Source organism: Schistocerca americana, chromosome 1 (genome assembly GCF_021461395.2).
Source record: "Schistocerca americana isolate TAMUIC-IGC-003095 chromosome 1, iqSchAmer2.1, whole genome shotgun sequence".
In the NCBI taxonomy this organism is placed as follows: domain Eukaryota; kingdom Metazoa; phylum Arthropoda; class Insecta; order Orthoptera; family Acrididae; genus Schistocerca; species Schistocerca americana.
The window spans coordinates 449,746,747-449,769,009 of NC_060119.1; the positions used below are offsets into that span (position 1 = coordinate 449,746,747).

Below are 22,263 nucleotides of genomic sequence, written 5' to 3' on the forward strand. Positions count from 1 at the left end.
GCTTGGACGAAAGAAGGCGAGCGGTTGCCAGATGTTGTCTGTGTATTGTTATAGGACAGCTCCGATAGCCATCTGGCTCGCGTCCACCACTATTGTGAGTGGAGCATGGGATGGGTATGGGCTAGAAGGGCCGCATTGCTATGTCCCATTTTCTTTTTTCGAAGCTCCCAATCATGGCCAGGGGCCAAGGGACCAGCGTGGTCCCATTGTTTTTATCCCCACGGAGTGCTGTTGTAAGGAACTCTTAGGTTGCAGCAGCATTGTTAAGATGATGATACAAGAAGTTGACCGTGCCAATGAAATGCCCAAGGCCTTTGAAAGTGGTAGGGCATGGAAAGTCTGTCTTGGGAAGGGGGTGGGAGCCTGTGGCAAAAACTAAGTGTCAGAGGAATTTGACCTTACTCACCCCAAAAATGCATTTTGCCAAGTTGAGGATCATTCCACCTTTCTGTAGGTGGGGAAAGATTTTACGTAGCTGTTGATGCTCAGTAGGGGCTCTGGAGTAGATGAGTAATTCATCTAGACAGACGAAACACTCTGTTTTGCAAAAATCACTGCCTTGTTTATTTGACATTGCTGAGGCCAAATGTCATGAACGCACTCTCGAACAGGCCAAAAGATGTGACTGTGGCTGTTTTCTCAATGTCCTCTGGGTTGACTGGAATTTGTGTGCAATCTTTAGTGCAATCTGCCTTAATGGAGATAGTAGCTCCTGAGATGGCATCATTGTAGGTGCGGAGGAGCGGGTCCGGATAGTGGTCAGGGTTGTTGTTGTTGTTGTTGTTGTTGGTGTTGTTGTTGTTGTTGGTTAATTTTTTTTTTCAGTCCTGAGATTGGTTTGATGCAGCTCTCCATGCTACTCTATCCTGTGCAAGCTTCATCTCCCAGTACCTGGGCGTTGAGTTTATGGTAATTGCTGCAAGGGCACTTGGAACCATTCTTCTTGAGGGCAAGATGAAGAGCTGAAGCCCAGTGGCTTTTAGAAGGGTGAAGTATGCCGGAGATGAGGAGCTCTTTGAACTCCTTTTGTGCGATTTTGCACTTGTGAGTGGGGTAGGGGACAGGCACTGTAGAAAAATGGAGGACCAGGGGTTGTGGCAGTGTAATGCACAGTGTCATGCTGAACATTCCCAGGGGGGCTGAATGGCTCGATGAGGAGGCAGAAATCTGCAAGGAGCTGAACATACGGGCTTTGAACTATCAGCTGTTTCATGGCGAAGAATGTGGCAGGGTGGGAACTGCAGTGGATGGTCTTGCCAGAGGTGTCATCAACTAAACGGCAATTCGCTACATCGACCAGTAGGCTGTAATGACCAAGGAACTCGGTGCCCAGAATGGAGACAGTAATGTTCGCGAGCGTGAAGGGCTACGGGAGTGTGCACTGGAAACCTAGGTTGAGCGAGCAGGTATGCACCTGGTAAGTGGTGATGGCAGAGTTGTGGCAGCAGTGCTGAGGAAGGGAGGCAGGGGGGATTTAGGAGTAGTTTGCGGGGGATTTATGGATAAGTCACAACCAGTGACAGAGGTGGTGGGTAGGGGGATTAGTCTCATTAAAGTCCTGCATGGGTGGGTGCTGTGAAGTGGCACAGCAACTGGGCGCGTCTGCTGCTAGTGACTGCTGGGGTTCGGGGATCAGGAGCAGGTTGATCTGCAGTTGGTCATGTTCTAACCTAACCTCTGTGGGTACTAGCAACCTGTGCCTAGTGTGCAATTTGTTGTGAGGGGGGTTGTTCGAACCGTGCCTGCAGTGGCGGGGGACTGATGACCATAGGAGCTTACCACCTCCAGTGGCACCTGTTTTCGCCTGGGCTGGCCTAGCATGTGTGAAGGTGGTCAGCACCTGGTGGCTGATGTGTGAGGTGTAGGCGGGCAAAGCTGGTGGTAAGTGCTGGCATCTCGGAGCTCAGGCCTGCCAGAATCTGGTAGAGGTTGGGGGCCTGCAGGCTGGATGGAGGGAGGTGGCGTGACAGACATCGTGCATGTCATGGGTTGGGGTGGGTCGGGAGGGCTGGGTGAATAACTGGCTGGAGCCGTGGTGTGGTAGCTAGTGTTCCACAGCAGGGGATGGGAGGGACATCGAGCACGTCCCACGTGTCCCTCAGTCAGTCCACAGCTGTGGCCGCTTCAGGTACTGCCTGCACTGAGATTGACCTCTCACCCTTTGTCGAGTGGGAGAGCATTCCAAAGTCTGGTAGGCAGTGAAAGACTTTCTGAGGGACCAATCATAGGACCTCGAACAGGTTTTGGCCACTATCTGTGGCTGACAGCCTCTAAGCTGTTTGTGGTCATCCACTCTGTTCCAGAGGAAGCTTCTCAGCCCGCAAGGTCTGGGCATTCACAGAGGGTGGATTTTCTAGTAGTTGGGAGCTCCAATGTTGGCACATAGTTGGGCCTCTTAGGAACATGGCTGTCAAGGAGGGAAGGAAGCCAGTGTGCACTCCGTATGCATACTGGGGGGAGTCATTCCGCATGTGGGAAGGGGTGCTTCTGGCTGCCATGAAGAGTACAGGGTGCAGCCAACTGCAGGTGGTGGCTCATGTCGGAACTAATGAAGTGTGTTGCTTTGGATCAGAGGAGATTCCCTCTGGTTTCATGCGGCTTGCGGAAATGGTAAAGGTTGCCAGTATTGCTTATGAGATTAAGGCGGAGCTCACCATCTGCAGCATCATCGATAGAACCAACTGTGGTCCTTTGGTGCAGAGCTGAGTGGAGGGTGTGAATCAGAGGCTCAGGTGGTTCTGTGACCACATAGGCTGCAGATTCTTTGGCTTGCGCCATCAGGTAGTGGGTTACCAGGTTCTGCGTAATAGGTCAGGAGTCCATTACACACAGGAAGCGGCTACACATGTAGCGGTGGCTGTGTGGAAGTGACTGGGCAGTTTTTTAGGTTAGAGGGTAAAACATAGTAAGGTAGTAGTAGAAACGATCTGTATTGTAGTTGTAAATTGTCTTAGCCATGTTGGGATAGAACCAAAGTTCCAAGCCCTAATAGAAAGCACTGAAGCTCAAATAGTTACAGGTACAGAAACCCGGCTAAAGCCGGAAATAAGTTCAGCCAAAATTTTTTTTTTTCAAACGATCTAACAGTGTTCAGAAAGGGTAGATTAAATACAGTTGGTGGTGAAGTATTTATTGCTGTCAGTAGTAGTTTGCCTTGTAGTGAAATTGAAGTAGATAGTTACTGCGTAATAGTATTCGTGGAGGTTATACCTCACAATCGGACTAAACCATCAATTGGTCGTTTTACGGACCCTCCCCCACTCCCCCAGCTCAGATGATGTAGTTCCTGAACAGTTCAAAGAGAACTTGAATCTCATTTCAAATAGGTACCCCACTCATACAATTATAGTCTGTGGAGACTTCAATCTACCCTCGAAATGCTGGAAAAATTATACGTTTAAAGCCTGCGGCATGCGTAAAACATCATCCGAAATTGTACTGAATGCTTTCTCAGAAAATTATTTTGAATAATTAGTTCATGAGCCCACTCGAAGCATAAATGGTTGTGAAAGCATGCTTGACCTCTTAGCAACAAATAATTCTGGACAAATAAGGAGTACCGTGACAAATACAGGGATTAGCGACCACGAGGCAGTTGCTGCTAGGCTGAACACCGTAATACCTGCAACCATCAAAAAGAAATGCAAAGTATATCTATTAAAGAAACTGATAAAAATGTTATTAACATCTTTTTAAGAGACAGTCTCCATTCCTTCCTATCTGATTATGTAAGTGTAGAAAAAAAGATGATCCCCTATGGTACACAAAACGGGTCAGATCGTTGTTGCAGAAGCAACGAAAAAAGCATGCCAAATTTAAAAGAACACAAAATCCCCAAGAGTGGCAAAGTTTTGTAGAAGTTGGAAATATAGCGCATGCTTCAATGTGAGATGCTTTTAATAATTTCCACAAAGAAACTCTGTCTCGGAATCGGGCAGTAAACCCAGAGAGATTCTGCTCATACGTAAAGCACACCAGCAGAAACATAGAAGTAGATATCCTCGGTGTAGCAAAGCATTTTAAATCACTTAATAAAGGTAAGGCCTCTGGTCCAGATTGTATACTAGTCAGGTTCCTTTCAGAGTATGGTGATACAATAGCTTCATATTTAGCAATTATATACGATCGCTCGCTCACAGAAAGATCCATGCCTACAGACTGAAAAATTGCTCAAGTCACACCAATACCCAAAAAAGGGAAGTAGGAGTAATCAACTGAATTACAGGCCCATATCACTAACGTTGATTTGCAGTTGGGTTCTGTAACATAATATTGTTTGAACATTATGAATTACCTCAAGGAAAATGATTTATTGACACACAGCATGGATTCAGAAAATATCATTCTTGTGAAATACAACTAGCTCTTTATACTCATGAAGTAATGAGTGCTATTGACTGGGGATGTCATTGATTCCATATTTTTAGATTTCCAGAAGGCTTTCGACACTGTTCCTCACAAATGTCTTCTAACTAAACTATGCGCCTATGGAATATTGCCTCAGTTGTTTGACTGGATTCGTGCTTTCCGTCAGAAAGATCACAGTTCGTAGTAATAGACGAAAAGTCATAGAGTGAAACAGAAGTAATATCTCGCATTCCCCAACGAAGTGTTACAGGCCCTCTATTGTTCCTGATCCATATTGACAACATAGGAGACAATCTGAGCAGCCGTCTTAGACGATTTAGATAAGATAACTGTATGGTGCGAAAAGTGGCAGTTGACCATGAATAAAGAAAAGTGAGAAGTTATTCACACGAGTACTAAAAGAGATGTGCTAAATTTCGATTATGCGATAAGACACACTAATCTGAAGACTGTAAATTCAACTAAGTACTTAGGGATTACAATTACAATTACAAATACCCTAAATTGGAACAATCACATAGATAATGTTGTGGTAGACCAAACCAAAGACTGTTATTCATTGGCAGAACACTTAGAAGGTGTAATAGGTCTACTAAAGAGACTGCTTGCACCACACTTGTCCGCCCTATTATGGAGTACTGCTGTGCAGTGTGGGATCTTCATCAGGTGAGACTGACGGATGACATCAAAAAAGTTCAAAGAAGGCCAGCTCATTTTGCATTATCGTGAAATAGAGGAGATAGTGCCACAGACATGACACATGAATTGGAGTGGCAATCATTAAAACAAAGGCGGTTTCCTTTGCGAAGGGATCTTCTCATGAACTGTAAATCACCAGTTTTCTCCTCAGATTGCTAAAACATTCTGTTGGCACCCACCTATTTAGGGAGAAATGATCATCATGATAAAATAAGAGAAATCAAGGCCCGCACAGAAAAATTTAAGTGGTCGTTTTTGTGGCTCACCGTTTGAGAGTGGAACGCTAGAGAGACAGCTTGAAGCTGGTTCATTGAACCCTCTACCAGGCACTTTATTGTGGATAGCAGAGTAATCACGTAGATGTAGATGGCAAAGCGGGTCAAGTGGTGTTGCGTGGGCAAGATACCAAAGCATGACCGGGGATGTTGCCTCACTGGAGCGGAACAAGAGACTGGTTGAACGATGGTTCAATGTGCCTAACATCCTGAAAGCATGGCCATCTAACTTCTCCCTCCAGCGGAAGTAACCAGCGAGGGTATTGTGAGGCTAGTTTCCGGTCTAGGCAACCTGTCGTCCGCTGCTACAGGGGGAATCAAGGCAAGAAGTTGCCACATTTCCAATCATTTGGCACATCTCACTGCATCTGGTTTGTCCAGTAGTTCATATTCAATCTGTGCCTCTACCTTTGAGGAATTTGTTATAGAGCCCGTTTTGTGCTCATACGTGCTCGGGATTTATTCCCATTTTCATGGCCCTCAAGGTGCTCTTTTTATCAGAGTTTATTATAGTCCCAATAAACCTTTGTAGCTCTGGCTGGTAGTTTGGACAAGTCATCCAACTTCCTTGTTTTGTTGTCTTGAATTGAAAAAATATAGTTATGGCTCTAGAGACAAATGATGCTGTATTTTCTTCTTGGATTTTCTGAGTGATTAAGTCTCATTTTATGTCTTCATTTAGGAATTTCACAAGTTTTGTGATGTCCCTTGCAAGTGTTGATACACCTGGCATGTGCAGTCCATCAGTGAAATATTTAATAATTTTGGGACTCATGTTTGAACACACTTCGGAGTTTTCATGAAGAGTGCACAAGGCTATATGGAATAAATATAATTATATGACGTGTGGAATAATTGGGTCTACTGCCAGATGTTTGTGTTGCTCTGGCACAATATTTCAGCCACGTAACTTGTTGCCTTCTTCAGGTGCTACCTGAGACTGCCGTGTTGGAGGATCTTGTGCAGTATTTATGCCCAGAGGGCGCTGGGTGCTCTCTTTGCCGTCCGCACCCACCTGGTGCTGCTTGTAATGTGTTCTCTCTTCCCCGGTGCTCCCTCGGATGTCTGCACCCAACTTGGTCTCCATCTGTGGCAGCTCTCTGAGGTGTGTTCTTTGTTGGGCACTCCATTCTCAGTCCGCGCCTGCCTGGCACTGCTCCTGAGGTGTTGGCACATCACTGGTGCTCCAACGATCGTTCGTGCTCGGCTCGTCCATCATCTGCGGTTGTGGCGGCTGTCAGAGGCCCGTCCTGCATTGGGAGTTGCGTTCGTGGCCCATGTCCACCTGGTGCTGCTCCTGCAGTGTTACTACTTCTCGAGGAGTTTCTTGGTTCATTTCGTTGGACCCTGATAAGCTCCAGAGCCGGACTCCACGCCGAGCTGCGCTGGTAACCGCTGTCTCGGTTTATTAGGTTGTCTGTGACCTTGATCTCAATGGCCTCCTTTATGACACTGTCCCAAAATCTTGGCATCTGTGTCACAATTTTGGTGTGACCTTCTGACCATGTTGAGAGTTCAGCATTTGTTCAGTATCTTATCAGTTGTTGTGTAGTTTACTGCTACAGACATTCACAAGATAAACCATGTATCTGTATTGTGTGTCTACCTGATTTTTTAAAAAATTGCAGTGATCATGATAGAAATACTATTGACTGTCATAATATGGTTCTTCTCCTCTTTTAACATAGTTTGATTTTCTTTTTCAGAGCCTGATTATCCTTATCTTGAGGCACTTGCTCCATTTCAGCCATTGGCTATGAAAGCCGTGCATTGTCCAATTGACACTAGTCTAAATTTTACACAAGCAAACAAACTCATCCGAGACTTGAAGCCAGGAACATTAGTGCTGCCAGAATCTTACAAGCAGCCTCCTATCACTGCACCTCATCGACTGGATTTGGTTATTGATACGGTATTGTCTTTTTATTTTTTTATCTATTTATTTATTTATCCACATACTTGCAGGAATTTCAGTCACACGAGATAAGAACTTCATTGTCATTACCATGATATATTGCTTAAGAATGGTCATATTTCTTGTGGAGATTAAAGTTTATTTCTTATTGATGGCATCCAAATGTCTTCAATTGCTGATGATCCTGTTACAAAATCATTACAGATTGTTATCAGTTGTTTGAATTGTTAACTTTAATTTTGCTTATCATACTACAAAGGCTTTCACAGTTGGTATTTGCGTCCATTGTGGTTTTTGTTTTATGGACATTGGCCCATGGTCCAAGGAATATTTCTCTCCCTAACATTTTGCCGTCCAATGCTGGAGACATCATGAGAGACTATAAAAGACGCAGACAGCAGTAGCAAATTTAAACACTCAGCAAGCCAAACTGTTTGTATGTATTCACACAACGGTCAGTTCATGACATCACTAGACTGCTGCGTAAGATATTGCAGGTGGGCAGTATATGTTAGGGTGGTTGTGATGGGGAAGAATTGGTACTGTTTGCCTTACTTCACACCTAAGTGCCAGAACTTGTCTAACTTCTATCTTCCTCTTTTTGTCTAAAGTTATGTTTGTGCATTTGGATTTCTATGGCCTCTCTGTATATTGTAGCATAGTAGTAATTATTGGATGTACATAAAATCATATTATCGGAGAAATGAAGTTGCTTGTTCCCTGATCTCGCTGCATGTTGTGCTACTGCCGGTTTATCTGTGTTTCCCAGGCAACATTTGTTCTTGTTCCTTAAGCCTGATGTTAAAGCCTCTTTTTGTAGTTCCTGTGTGCACTTGACTGTATGTGTAAGGAATTTTATAAATATCTAGCATAGAAAGTGGTGGGTGTAGGTCCTTTACAGTGTTCAAATACTTGTGCATCTTTCTTCTTGGTTTAAACACTGCCTTCTTAGCACTCTGCTAATGCAATCTGTGACATTTGTACAATTGGGAAGTAAAATCTCCTTTTAGTTGGTTCTTTTTCGTTGGGAAAATACAAATCTTTTAGTGGCAAAATAATTTAATTGGATAGATAAAAAATCTACTCACCAAGTGGCAGCAGAACAGACACATAAGATGGTTGTAATTGGCAAGCTGCAGGGCTAAGTGGCTCCTTCTTCGAGCAGAAGGGTTGAAGGGGGATGAAGAGGGGTGAAGGAAAAGAACTGCAGAGGTCTAGGAAAGTTGGTAGATTTCGGGAAAGTTGCCAGAACTGCGGGTCAGGGGAGACTTACCGCATGGGATGAGAAAGAAACATTAATTGTTGAGGACTGCATTGGACGAGATTTGAAAACTTGAGAGTTTAAAGGTGGAAGACAGGGTAACGTGGAGACAGATTACTGCTTATACATTGTGCATGAGTTAATAAGAGTGAAAAAGCTAAGTCCGTTGTACATAACAGAGGTGAAGTGGGCGGTGAAAAATAGATGGGTAAGACAATGAAAGATGTAGAAAACTAAAAAGGAGCGAAGAAAATAGTAGTTACTGTGTGGAAATGCTGAGATGGAAGAAATTAACGTAAATTAAGGCCAGGTGGGTGGTGAGAACCGAGGACATGCTGTAGTGCTAGTTCTGAGAAACTGGTGTATGGGGGAAGAATCCAGATGGCATATTTGGTGAAACAGGTTCCAAGATCACGATTGTAATGTTGTAGAGCATCGTTGTAACAGGATATTGCAAGTAGTCAGTATACACCCTCTGTGTATGCCCATTAATCCAAATTGACAATTTGGTAGTAGGCATGCCAATGTAGAAGGCCGAACAGTGTTTACATAACAGCTGGCTCTCCCTGTGATAGTATATATTTTACCAGTTACAGGGCTGCTACAGATGGTGGTAGGAGGGTGCATGTGGCAAGTCTTGCAGTGGGGACAGTCACAGGGGTAGGAGCCATAGGGTGACGAGATGGGTGGAGAAGGAGCATAGGGTCTGACAAGAATATTGTGGAGATTGGGAGGCCAGTGGAAAACTATTCTAGGTGTGGTGGGCAGAATTTCAGACAGAATGGATCTCATTTCAGGGCATGATTTTTGGAAGTCAAGTCCCAGTCAAAGTAGCTGATTAACTTATTCCAGACCAAGATAATACTGAGTCACCAGTGGTGTGCTCTGAAGTTGTTTTTTGGAGGGATTAGCAGTACCAGGATTGGATGAGATGACACAGGAAATTTGCTTTTTAACTAGGCTGGTGGGTAATTACGTGCAGTGAAGGCTGAGGTGAGAACAGTGGTGTATTGCTGTAAACAGTCTTTACTGAGGACGAGATCAACATCCAGGAAAGTGGCATGGGATTTGGAATAGGACCGCGTGAAATTTAATTGGGAGAAGGTGTTCAGAGACTCCAGGAATTTTAACAGGTCCATATGGTAAAGATATCGTCAATGTACCTAAACCAAACCAGGGGCTGAAGACCTATGGGTCCCAGGAAAGTGCCTTTCAAGTGACCCCATGAAAAGGTCGGCATAGGAGGGAGCCATCCTGGTTCCCATGGCCGTACCCCAATTCTGCTTGTATGTCTGCCTCTCAAGGTGAAGTAGTTGTTGGTAAGTATAAAGTTGATGAAGGTGAGGAGGAAGGATGTTATACGTTTGGGATCAGGTCGTTGCTGACTGAGGAAGTGTTCACTAGCAGACAGACCACGTATGTGGGGGATCTTGGTGTAGGAGGAAGTGGCATCAGTGGTGACAAACAAGGTGTGTGGTGGGAGTGGGATGGGTAAGGACTTCAGACAATCTAGGAAATGGTTGGTGTCTTTGATGTAGAAGGGGAGTCGTTGTACTATGGGTTGCAGGTGTTGATCAACTTAGGCAGATATACATTCAGTGGGAGCTATGAAGCCAGCAACTATAGGACGGCCAGGATGTTTGTGGATCTTAGGAAGGAGGTAAAAGGTGGGGTGCGTGGTTTGGGTGGGGTGTGAAGTTCTATGGATTGAGGTGTTAGTCCTTGTGAGGGGACTGGGTTTCAGGGAGAGACCGCTGGTCAGTTTGAATCACTGAGATGGGATCTTGATGGCAGATGCTGTATGTAGGGGTGTCAGACAGCTGCTGTTGACCTTCACTAATGTACTCCAGTATCAGTGTTTTCCCAAATATCATGATGCAACTTATTATTGAGGAAAATGTGTAGCTGCATCAACTTACAGTTCACAGCAGCCAGATCATGTTGCATGTGATAAATGCATTTGGAGTAGCTTTGCCTGTGTACGATCATAGATCTGATGCACAGCTGATGAAATTCTCATTCTCAGAAAATTCAGTGTTGCCGAGGTGTGTCTACAATGTAATGAGAAGGTGAGAGAACTGAGTAAAAGATCTCTTCTTCGTGTGCCATCCAGAAGTTTAACATTTCTTGACATTTTTTCCTCATAAAGGCATTTAATCATTCTTTGCAGGTGTCGTTGCTAAGTTTTTTTTATTTTTTGTATGTTAGATCTTGGTCCAAGGCATATTTTTCTTTGCTCTTCTAATGCTGCAGACATCATCAGAGACTATAAAGAATCAGCACTAGTGATTTCAAACAAGCGCAACAAGCCAAACTGTTTGTATATATCCATGCACTGGTTAGCTCATGAAATCACTGGACTGTTGCACTAGATTGCAAAATATCAGACGTGTATGATGGAGCTTGTGGTAGGGAAGAGTTGTGCAGTTTAAGTTGTACAATGATAAGGAAAAATTCGGGAAGGCGTTCCTTCGGACACTGAAGATGAAACTGTCATTTTAACTTCCATCTGTTCATGGTACTTTCACTATATGCCCTCATGTAGATAAAATCTCAGAATTTCTAAATTTCCTAAATGATACCAATTCTAATATGAAGTTCACTATGGAGAAAAAGAAAGAAGCTTCAGTCTCATTTTTGGATGTAGAGGTACTTAGGAAACCTGACCGACCTTCCGGGCACAAAGTCTACAGAAATTTTACTTGCACAGATAGGTATCTTCCTGGAAATTAGTCACCATCCCAGGCAGCAAAGAGGAGCATTCAAAACATTGATGGAGTGGGCTAAAAGAATCTTTGAACATTCTGGTCGCTGCCCGTAGAAACTGAGTGTGTTGTGATTTCTGTAACAACTGGCACAAGGGAGTCTCCAAATGTGACTTCCCACATTGTTACATCACAATGGAGTGCTTTATTTCCGAGCAGTGATGGCTTGATGTCAGTTGTCCGTTCTTGTAGTACTTTGGAGAGATGCTAACTGGCTATGCCTGCTTCCACAAAGTGGTAGGTGACTTGAAAACACATTATAGGTGTGAACAGTTCCCATGCTTTTGCTATTGCTGTATGGTTCCAAAGTTGTCTTTATCAGAAAAGTTTGTTGTGAAATGGGGGACAGTTTGACTGAAAAAGAAATTTTGAGTTAGCTCAAAGAATCTGGATTAGAAATTGAAGATGATGATTTTGAAATTGATGACGGTATTTCAGAAACAGACAGTAAATATAAATATCATCCAGTGTGAATAAGGATCACAGTTATATTCACTGTAGCTTTACTGACTCACATCTTGTATTTTGAAGGTAACGATGAGCGTCCTGAAAATGGAAATGAGCTATCAGATGAATTAGAAGAATGTGATTTGGGTAAATGACAATGTTCGACCCCAATTACTTTTCTTTGAAGGTGCAAGTAATGTTTTAGCACCTTAGGATACGGAAAGCGCCTAATTTGATTGTTAGGGTGTGTTTTTTGTTGACGAGAAAGTCATAAAAAGAAAAATAAATAAAAACATGAAACTGAAACAAACTGATATGTGCCATCGAGTATTTCTAAATTGTGAAGACAAAATAAAATAACCCTCAGGTTGCTTTGGGCCAGTTGGTCTGCTGTGAAGCTGAATTAGATGTATCAGTTTTTTGCTGTGCTTATTCAGTGTGCCTTGTGCACAAAACAAATATCACAGGCTATTGGAGCAACAAGCTAATGTTAGATTCATCTTTACCTGAGAAAATTGTCAAGAGAGACTGATTTAGATTAGTTTGTTTAGTGCTTCTTTGTGGATAACAGTGACAATTACATACACAGGGAGCAACCAAACCATTGTCTTTTACACAAAAACTTTGTATTAAAAAACAAGAACAATTTTTTTTCCCTGAGAATTGAACAGTTCATGAAAGTTTGCGTCCTTTTAGTGGAAGAATTCGGTTCAGAGTGCATATCAAGAAAAAGCCAAACAGGCATGCTTTAAAAATGTATGGAAAGATCTGGTTGAAAATTACAAATCATTTAGGAAGCCAGGCTCCATACATTTTGTTTGTGTGCTCATCAGCAACACAGTGCCTGTGCCTTTCGGTGAGTCATCTCCTTTGTTCCTAAATAATAGATATGCTATAAAGCTTTTCAGTCTTAGTAATTCTGCAACAAGCAATGTTTTGAACTGTGTAGTATACTGGTGCAGGGTAAAAAGATAATAGTGCGCATTCAGTAGTCAGTGTCTGGTACTGGGTCCTCCGTTCATCCTCTTTCAGCATCCATGTCTTCAACCTTTTCTCCAGGATGAACGGAGGACCCAGTACCATACACTGATCAGGAAGAAGCTGCCAAAGGAAGATCAGAGAACAGTGGAAGAAGAATGGGGAGATTTTAAGAGGGCTCTAGTTGAGGCAGCTGAGACTGTGTGCGGAAGAACTAGCACAAAGAGGAGAAGTAAGGAAACCCCATGGTGGAACAACATATGTAAAGAGGCAGTACTTCGAAAGAACAAAGCCTTCAGAGAATGGTTCCAGACTCGAACAGAGGAAGCTAGGGTAAAATATAAGGGAAGCAAGAAAGCGGCACAGACCATAGTAAGGGCGGAGAAGAAGAAGTGGATGGAAAAATGGACAAGAATGTTAGAAGAGGACAGTGAAGGGAACAAAAAAGTACTTTACACCATGGTAAGAAATAAGAGGAACGACAGAAGCGCGTGCCTGAGGATCATGGATAATAATGGAAGAGTTGTGGAGGAAATGCATGAGCTCAAAAAGATTTGGAAGGAGTACTTTGAAGATCTGTTGAATGCCGTCAAGCGGGTAACTAACAGCGATGGAGAGCCTAAGGCAGCAGACGATTATAATAGTGGGGAAATTGATGATCTAACTTGGAATGAAGTGGAAGAAGCCATAAAGAGGATGAAAGGGGGCAAGGCACCAGGTTGGGACGAAGTAACAGTGGATATGATACGAGCAGCAGGAGAAGTAGGAACCCAGTGGCTATACAGAGTGCTGAGGGTGGTGTGGAAAGAGAACAGAATTCCTGAGGATTGGAAGAAAGGAATTATAGTCCCGATCTTCAAGAAAGGGGATAAAAGGAGATGTGAGAATTACAGAGGAATCACCCTGCTATGCCGTTGTGGAAAAATCTATGAAAAGATCCTGGAGAAGAGAATAAGAAGCAGTATTGAAAGTAGACTGCAAGAGGAGCAGTATGGTTTCAGACTGGGAAGATCAACAACGGACCTCATATTTGCGGTAAGGCAACTGCAGGAAAGGCACTATGAGTACGGGAAGGACTTAATCATGGCCTTTTTAGATATTGAGAAGGCGTATGACAGTATCTATAGGGACAAGCTCTGGGATGTGCTGAACGCAAAAGGGATAAATCAAGAGATAACACGAAAAGTTAGAAAAATGTATGAGGGAAGTGAGAGTTGTGTGAAAGTGGGGAGGGAACGTACTGCATGGTTCAAGCTGGAAAATGGGCTGCGACAGGGAAGTGCACTTTCGCCTTTATTGTTTATTATTGTTATGGATGAAATCCTACAGCAAGTATCAGATGCAATTGGAGATCATAAAATGAAAGCAGTGCTTTTTGCCGATGACCTGATGTTATGGGGAAATTGCAAGGAGGAGGTGCAAGAGCAGTTAGATGTATGGGAGGCAATGGCAGCACAATATGGAATGCATTTCTCTGCAAAGAAAAGTGAAATAATTGTCACAACAAGGAAGAAGAATAGGCCAAATGTGGATATAACTTGTGGAGGGGAAAAACTACTAGTGGTAGAGAACTTCAAGTACCTGGGAAGCATGATTGAAAGTAAGGGGGGAAACGCAATGGAAATTAATGAAAGGTGCAGAAAAGCAGGGCAGTTCTTCAGATGCATTAGGGGGCTTATTTGGAGCAAGGAGGTGCCACAGAAATCCAAGGGAATTATATACCGAACCTACTTTGTCCCCATATTGGCATACGGAAGTGAGACATGGGTAATGCACAAAAGCGATAAAAGTAGAATACAAGCTAGTGAAATGAAGTTCCAGAGGAGCAGGTTGAGTGTAACAAGACGAGACAGATTGTGAAATGTGTATGTGAGGGAAAGACTAAAGGAGGAACCAGTACAGGACAGGATAGAAAAATCAAGACTGCAGTGGTATGGACACATGAAGAGAGTGGATGAGGGAAAAATTCCAAAGAGGATGTTTGATCTGCAACTGGAGGGGAAGAGGCCCAGGGGAAGACCAAGAGATAGATGGGTGAAGGGAGTGAAGGAATGTGTGACGAGAAGTGGAGAGAACTGGACGAAGGTGGAAGAGGGGGAATGGTGGAAAGACAGAACACGATGGAGAGGCTTGTGTTCCTGACAGACCCAGCCAGTGGCTGGAAACTGTCCAAGATGATGATGATGATTCAGTAGTCGTTTGTTTGAGTGACACATTATACAAGGACTGGTTTTATACAAGTATAAGGTTATTTGAAAGATTATTTGATTAGGGCACATGTGCTGTTGGCACAGTTATGAGGAATAACAGGCCTGCCACAGGAATTCAAACAAAATAAACTAAGGAGAGCTGAAATGGTATTAAAAAAAAATCCCATGTTAGCAATTCACTGGAAAGACACTAGGGATGTGTTTGCCTTGTCTACAAAAACACAGCATAACAAGTAATGTCACTAACATAAAACCAAAATTTGGAGTGGGAGAAAAGCTGAAGCCTGATCTCATACTTGATTATAAGAAAAATGAAATCAGTTGGTGACGTATTATTATTTTCAGCAAAGAACAATGAAATGGTGGTAGAAAGTGCTTTTTCATTTGTTAATCATGTGTATACTCAATTCTTAACGTGACTACAAGATACAAGTCCTGTCTCTCGCAAAGGAACCCATTTGTTTACATGTATTGTGAAGCCGGGAAAACGAATTCTTGAGAAAGTTGTTTGAGATTTTGTCGAAAATGAACAGCAGTGCTCCACAGCAAACAGGCTAACTGCAATGCATTTCCCCACTCATGTACCACTGACAACAAGCAAGAAGTATGGTTCAAGGTAGTGTGTCGTTTGTTCTGAGAAAGGTGCACACAGTACTGGCAAGTGAGTTAGAAGGGAGACCATATAGTGGTGTGAAGAGTGTAAAGTAAGTTGTGTCTACCTGACTGTTTCAAACAATATCATATAAAGGCAAATTTCGTTCAGTGAAAATAGTTCATAATTTTTAATGAATTGGTTTTGTACATTTATTTTGAAATAAATTCTTATGTATTGCATTTCCAACCTTTCTACTGCCTCTTAGCCTTCCAATTTCCAAAATTATACTGTAAATATATGATGAATATCAGAATGCCTTAAATAAATGTGGAGATAAAGGATTATGATATATGTTTCAGTAAAAAAAGTTTTGCTTTTCTCTTTCATCTTGTAAACAGGAGCCATACCAAGAAATCAAAAAATTGTGTGACTTAAGACGGTCTGCAAAAGTCATGGTCTGACTGGAGTATGTTAAACCAACAAGAAAGGTGCATGAAGATTTGAACATAGCAGAATATCTGTATATAAAAATCCTACATATGCAGTCAAGTTTACATAGGAATTACAAAAAGGACACAAGAGCAGTTGTTGTCTGGGGAACACAGATAAATATGCAGTAGCAGAACATGCACTGGCATTGGGAAACACCAAATGTGTTCCTTTTTATCTAGAGCCAGTCATTACTACTATGTTTGAATGTACAGACAGGCCACAGATAGCTAAAAGCATATAAATAACTTTAACAGAAAAGGAAGTGGATTAAAATTTGCGAGTTGTGGACATTAACACTAAATAAAGCAAACAGCAATAATTCTTCTCCACCATAAGCTCTGTAACGCATCACTAAATTCTATGATCTTGGATATGATGACGTCACCAGCTGACTATTACATGGATATGTATAAACAGCTTTGCTTGCTGAGTTTGTTTAAAGTTGCTACTGCTATCTGAGTCTGTATAACTTGTGATGAGATCTCCACCACCAGAAGATGAAATGATAGCCATGGAAATATGCTTTGGACCACGGCCTAAAGCTCAAGAAACAAAAATCACAATCAATTGTGGTAGTTTTTCATGGTGTGGCTTCTTGGTACTATGCAAAAAAAATATGTGAAATCTGCAGCTAGATATAAGTAATTCCAGTTGCATAACTAGTCCAACATTTTGACATGGCTGCATTAAAAATTTGTTGCTAATTTACTATATTAACAAATCGGGCAGTGCATCACAGTTGCTAAATACGTATGAGAATTGGATGATACATATCCTCTCTCTCTCTCTCTCTCTCTCTCCCTCTCCCTCCCTCCCCCCCCCCTCTCCCTCCCCCTCCTCCTCCCCCTCCCCCACCCCCATCCCCATCCCCTCTCCCTTGCCTCCCCCCCCCCCCCCCCAATCCGTGAACCACATTTATTGTTATTGCCAACAAAATGTTAATTGGGAATCAAAGTCACTTGTACTGAATGGGTACCCCATTTGGGGTAGTTGGTATATTGAGTGTGAGAGACCTCTCCAGCTATTGGCTCTGTAAGGATAGTAGCTTCAATGACAACATTTCACATAGTTTTGACAATATAAGGAAGCAGTCAGAGGCCTGCTCACTGTAAAGATGACTCACTGAATTGCATTCCAGTTCGAACTGCTGGAGATGCTGATCATGTGTGAGTGAGGTGTTCTTGCTTGTGTGGATGAATGTGGGTGGGTGTCTTCTTTTCTGAAGAAGGCTTTTGCAGAAAGTTAAATGTGTAACAGTCTTTTCGTAGTGCCTGTCTGCAACGCATTGTGTCATCTGTATGGTGAGTGGCAATCTGTCTTTTTCCTTATATTGTTGGTGTTTCCTGGGTTTTCCATTGTTCGATTTCACGTAGTTTTTTGTCCACAATGAGTAAGATTACAAAATTCCAGATGATTCAGATTCCTCAGTAATATTCCAGCTGTAATCCTGTAAACCATAATACAACTTTCCTGTTTTATTTTAAAACTGGCTAAGAGGTTGAATCTGAAACAGCTTGTATTTTTTTAGAATTTTTGTTTAAAACTATATAAAAGGAGAGAGAATTATATGGGAGAAAAAATTTGTTTTATCATTTAAATGCTCTCTGTTGTAGTTAAAATTGACTGCAAAAAAGAAATTGATACTGAACATTTTCACAGCACACCATAACACAACATTTTCTTTCTCACAGTCTATTTTAATGGGAAACCTGTGAATTGTCTTTTAAGAGAATATATAGCCTATGGCCATCTGAATGTTTATGAGTATCGTATAAAAAGTTAAATTAAATTGATCAAGAACTTTTTGAAGTTTCTGAAATTTCTGCTAACACTCTTTCCCCTATAAGTATAAATGTTTGTTAGTGTTGTGTAAAAATTTGGCGTGAATCGGTCAAGACTTTGTAGTCCGTATCCAACAGTGTTTTTTGGAACGGTGTGTAAAAATTTTTTGGAACGGTGTGTAAAAATTTGAGACAAATCGGTTAAGAGCTGTTCGAGAATTTTGGTGACAAAATTAAATGAAGACTTGTCTTTGTGTAGTAGTAGAGGTGAATACCAGACTGAAAACAGTAAAATGAGTGCTTAAATAATAAGTGCTTTTGTAACACGCAGTTGAAGTTTTTGTGTCAAAGATGTGATCCATATTTCTGTCAAATCATTATACACTCCTGGAAATGGAAAAAAGAACACATTGACACCGGTGTGTCAGACCCACCATACTTGCTCCGGACACTGCGAGAGGGCTGTACAAGCAATGATCACACGCACGGCACAGCGGACACACCAGGAACCGCGGTGTTGGCCGTCGAATGGCGCTAGCTGCGCAGCATTTGTGCACCGCCGCCGTCAGTGTCAGCCAGTTTGCCGTGGCATACGGAGCTCCATCGCAGTCTTTAACACTGGTAGCATGCCACGACAGCGTGGACGTGAACCGTATGTGCAGTTGACGGACTTTGAGCGAGGGCGTATAGTGGGCATGCGGGAGGCCGGGTGGACGTACCGCCGAATTGCTCAACACGTGGGGCGTGAGGTCTCCACAGTACATCGATGTTGTCGCCAGTGGTCGGCGGAAGGTGCACGTGCCCGTCGACCTGGGACCGGACCGCAGCGATGCACGGATGCACGCCAAGACCGTAGGATCCTACGCAGTGCCGTAGGGTACCGCACCGCCACTTCCCAGCAAATTAGGGACACTGTTGCTCCTGGGGTATCGGCGAGGACCATTCGCAACCGTCTCCATGAAGCTGGGCTACGGTCCCGCACACTGTTAGGCCGTCTTCCGCTCACGCCCCAACATCGTGCAGCCCGCCTCCAGTGGTGTCGCGACAGGCGTGAATGGAGGGACGAATGGAGACGTGTCGTCTTCAGCGATGAGAGTCGCTTCTGCCTTGGTGCCAATGATGGTCGTATGCGTGTTTGGCGCCGTGCAGGTGAGCGCCACAATCAGGACTGCATACGACCGAGGCACACAGAGCCAACACCCGGCATCATGGTGTGGGGAGCGATCTCCTACACTGGCCGTACACCACTGGTGATCATCGAGGGGACACTGAATAGTGCACAGTACATCCAAACCGTCATCGAACCCATCGTTCTACCATTCCTAGACCGGCAAGGGAACTTGCTGTTCCAACAGGACAATGCACGTCCGCATGTATCCTGTCCCACCCAACGTGCTCTAGAAGGTGTAAGTCAACTACCCTGGCCAGCAAGATCTCCGGATCTGTCCCCCATTGAGCATGTTTGGGACTGGATGAAGCGTCGTCTCACGCGGTCTGCACGTCCAGCACGAACGCTGGTCCAACTGAGGTGCCAGGTGGAAATGGCATGGCAAGTCGTTCCACAGGACTACATCCAGCATCTCTACGATCGTCTCCATGGGAGAATAGCAGCCTGCATTGCTGCGAAAGGTGGATATACACTGTACTAGTGCCGACATTGTGCATGCTCTGTTGCCTGTGTCTATGTGCCTGTGGTTCTGTCAGTGTGATCATGTGATGTATCTGACCCCAGGAATGTGTCAATAAAGTTTCCCCTTCCTGGGACAATGAATTCACGGTGTTCTTATTTCAATTTCCAGGAGTGTAGAAATGAGTAATGTAGGCACAATATTGATAACTTTGGATAGTAGCTACTCTTGGAAATAAGTTACTGTTGCCTGATAGTGCTGTGATGGGTCTTGGTTTTTTGATGACAGTCTCACAAAATGTTAAAAGTAACTTCAAAACATTTGGGAAGAAAAAGATCTTTCTCTAGTAAGTTATTGTGCTTATTGTAGAACCAGTATTCATTTAATTTGGGTAATACTGCACCTCAGTGTAAAGACTGATCTGACCATTAATAGTGAAAAAATTTATGTATTTTTCTTCAGTTCATGCAAGGACTTCCACACATGATTAAAATTCAACACTCCATTTGATTACTGAACTGATGCACAACAGATAATTGCACAAATCATTTAAATATCAGGTAATTCAGTTGTGAAGGGATATCAGATGGAATGAGCACATGATATTATTTGTACAGAAATCAGATTGTAGTGTTGATTTGTTGATATGGTACTGAGAACTCACAGTTCATCCAAAAGGTCAGCTATCAACAATACAGTTGTTAAATATATTCTGTTTGTCCAAAGTATCTGCAGAATAATTAGAGTTTCAATTAAAACATCTATTATTCTCTTAGTCCAAGTGCAGTATTGCAATGTTGATCATAAAATATGTCTTAGAATTAATATAGTCAGATTCTAGTCATTCTCTCGATATCATATAATAATAAACTGATATGAGCAACAGTAGCCCTATCCATCGTACTACCCACAATATTATAAATGCAGTAACTGCTCAGAACAAAGAGGCAAGTGAAATTTTTTGTTTGCATTCACAATGTAATATTATAGATTTGTTGATAATTTTTTTGTACCTTACACATCCTAATTTCTGCAGAAAAATTACAAATCTGCTATAAGTTACATCTGAATAAAGAGACCATTAATAAAAGTTGTGTTTGAACTTGACAAAATTTTATTGTGTGTATACCTATGATTAATGTGTAATGCACACAGTAATCCGAGTTCTTTAGTTATCTGCTCTATGATGATGTGATGAGAATTAGGTCCATTTTGAGTCATGGAATTCTCACATACACATTGGCATTCCAGTTCTAAAAATAACATTGGAGGCTGATAAAATTTTGTTCATTGTGATTACCGTCAGGGACCTTTCGATTAGATGCCTTCTTGAACCAACCTAGAAAGTAAAAAAATTACAAAAAATTGTGCAAATAGTAGATACGTTGAGTTGTTGTTGGGCATATAAACAAGTCTGAGAATGAGAAATTTGCTAGCTTTTGGGTGAATCTCTCTTCAACACACACACACACACACACACACACACACACACACCACACAGAGAGAGAGAGAGAGAGAGAGAGAGAGAGAGAGAGAGAGAGAGTTGGCCCAGTGTAGATGTACAGAAGGGTGTGTGTGTGTGTGTGTGTGTGTGTGTGTGTGTGTGTGTGTGTGTACTTAGTACTCTTAGCGTACAGAACCAGGGGTTTCATCATCAGGCAAGAAAAGAAGATTTTTTTGAGCAAGATTACTTGGGGAAAGAGGGAGAGGGGTTCCAAATCACTCAGATCCTGGGTTAGTACCTAGCCACAATGAGGAAGAATATAAATAATGGCCAATTCAGTAAATTTCTAAGTGGGTTTTCTGCTTTTGCATAGTGATTATGTGTTACAAGCCAAATAATCAGCAGAACTGTTTGTAATCTATACCACACACCACTGGGTCATGCTTGTCAGTACACTATTTTTCTAATTTTATCTGCTTGCAATTTTTATGCCTGAAATATAGTGTTAAGTGAATGCATGAAAGATCTGTTATGATTGTTCATCTTAAATTTTGGTTCCATTTGCCTGTTTAGTAGGACCGTCCATTGATAACATTCAAGCGAGATGAAGTTTTGACATTACCTTTGAAGAGGAAACAAACTCAGGTCGAGTTAAGCCCAGAACTGGCAGAAAATTTACTCCCAAGTGAAGTGAGATCTGGTGTGGCTCTTGCAACATTAACTGGAGGAATCCATGTCAGAGATAACAAACACACTTTAAAAGTGAGTATTGCGGTTTAATTGAGTCAACTGTGTACTGATTTTATTTTGTGTTGTCATTACTTTTAACTGTGATAGTTTTATTTTTTCTCATTTTATTCTTGTGTTTGTTATTCCTTCCCCCTGCCCCCCTTTTTCAGAGCATCATAGTTATTTTGTATGTTTTAATAAGATTGCATACATGCCTGCTGTTTGAAGCAAATTTGTTGTGAAGGCAAGATGTAAAATGCAAGAAATGTAAGACTTTTGTAGCAAGTGATAGGAGGAAGGGATCATGGATTTGTTTCATCACGAGAAAGGTTTTTATTCTTTTCTGCAGGCCTTTTATTGTGTCCACACCAACTAATTTTATGCACTTACCATGAGATGAATGTGGCTCAGTAATTCATCTACTGGAACAAGGTGCTGCACAATAACATGTTTGTTTGTGAGACCAAAATGAACGATAATAACCATAAACATTGAAGGTTTATCAGCCAGCAAAGAACAACTTCTACAAATTTTATGTCAGGATATAAATTGTGATGTTTTGTGCATGCAAGAGATGCACAGAGATACTACTCAACAAAGATCAAAAATAGCAGGCCTGCAGATTGCCATTGAGAGACCCCACAGGCAGTATAATAGTACCACTTTTGTGAGGCAC

The 22,263-nt window shown here is 42.4% G+C and overlaps 1 protein-coding gene across 1 annotated transcript in view; it reads left to right on the forward strand.

The window, feature by feature from the left end:
• The window catches only part of LOC124623617 (integrator complex subunit 9), a 112,576-nt gene that overhangs the window by 57,399 nt on the left and 32,914 nt on the right, over window positions 1-22,263 (forward strand). Inside the window, exons 10-11 of the mRNA XM_047149049.1 lie at window positions 7,049-7,254; window positions 21,435-21,620. Coding sequence (XP_047005005.1) covers window positions 7,049-7,254; window positions 21,435-21,620 — 392 coding nt within the window. The remainder of the gene's footprint in view (window positions 1-7,048; window positions 7,255-21,434; window positions 21,621-22,263) is intronic.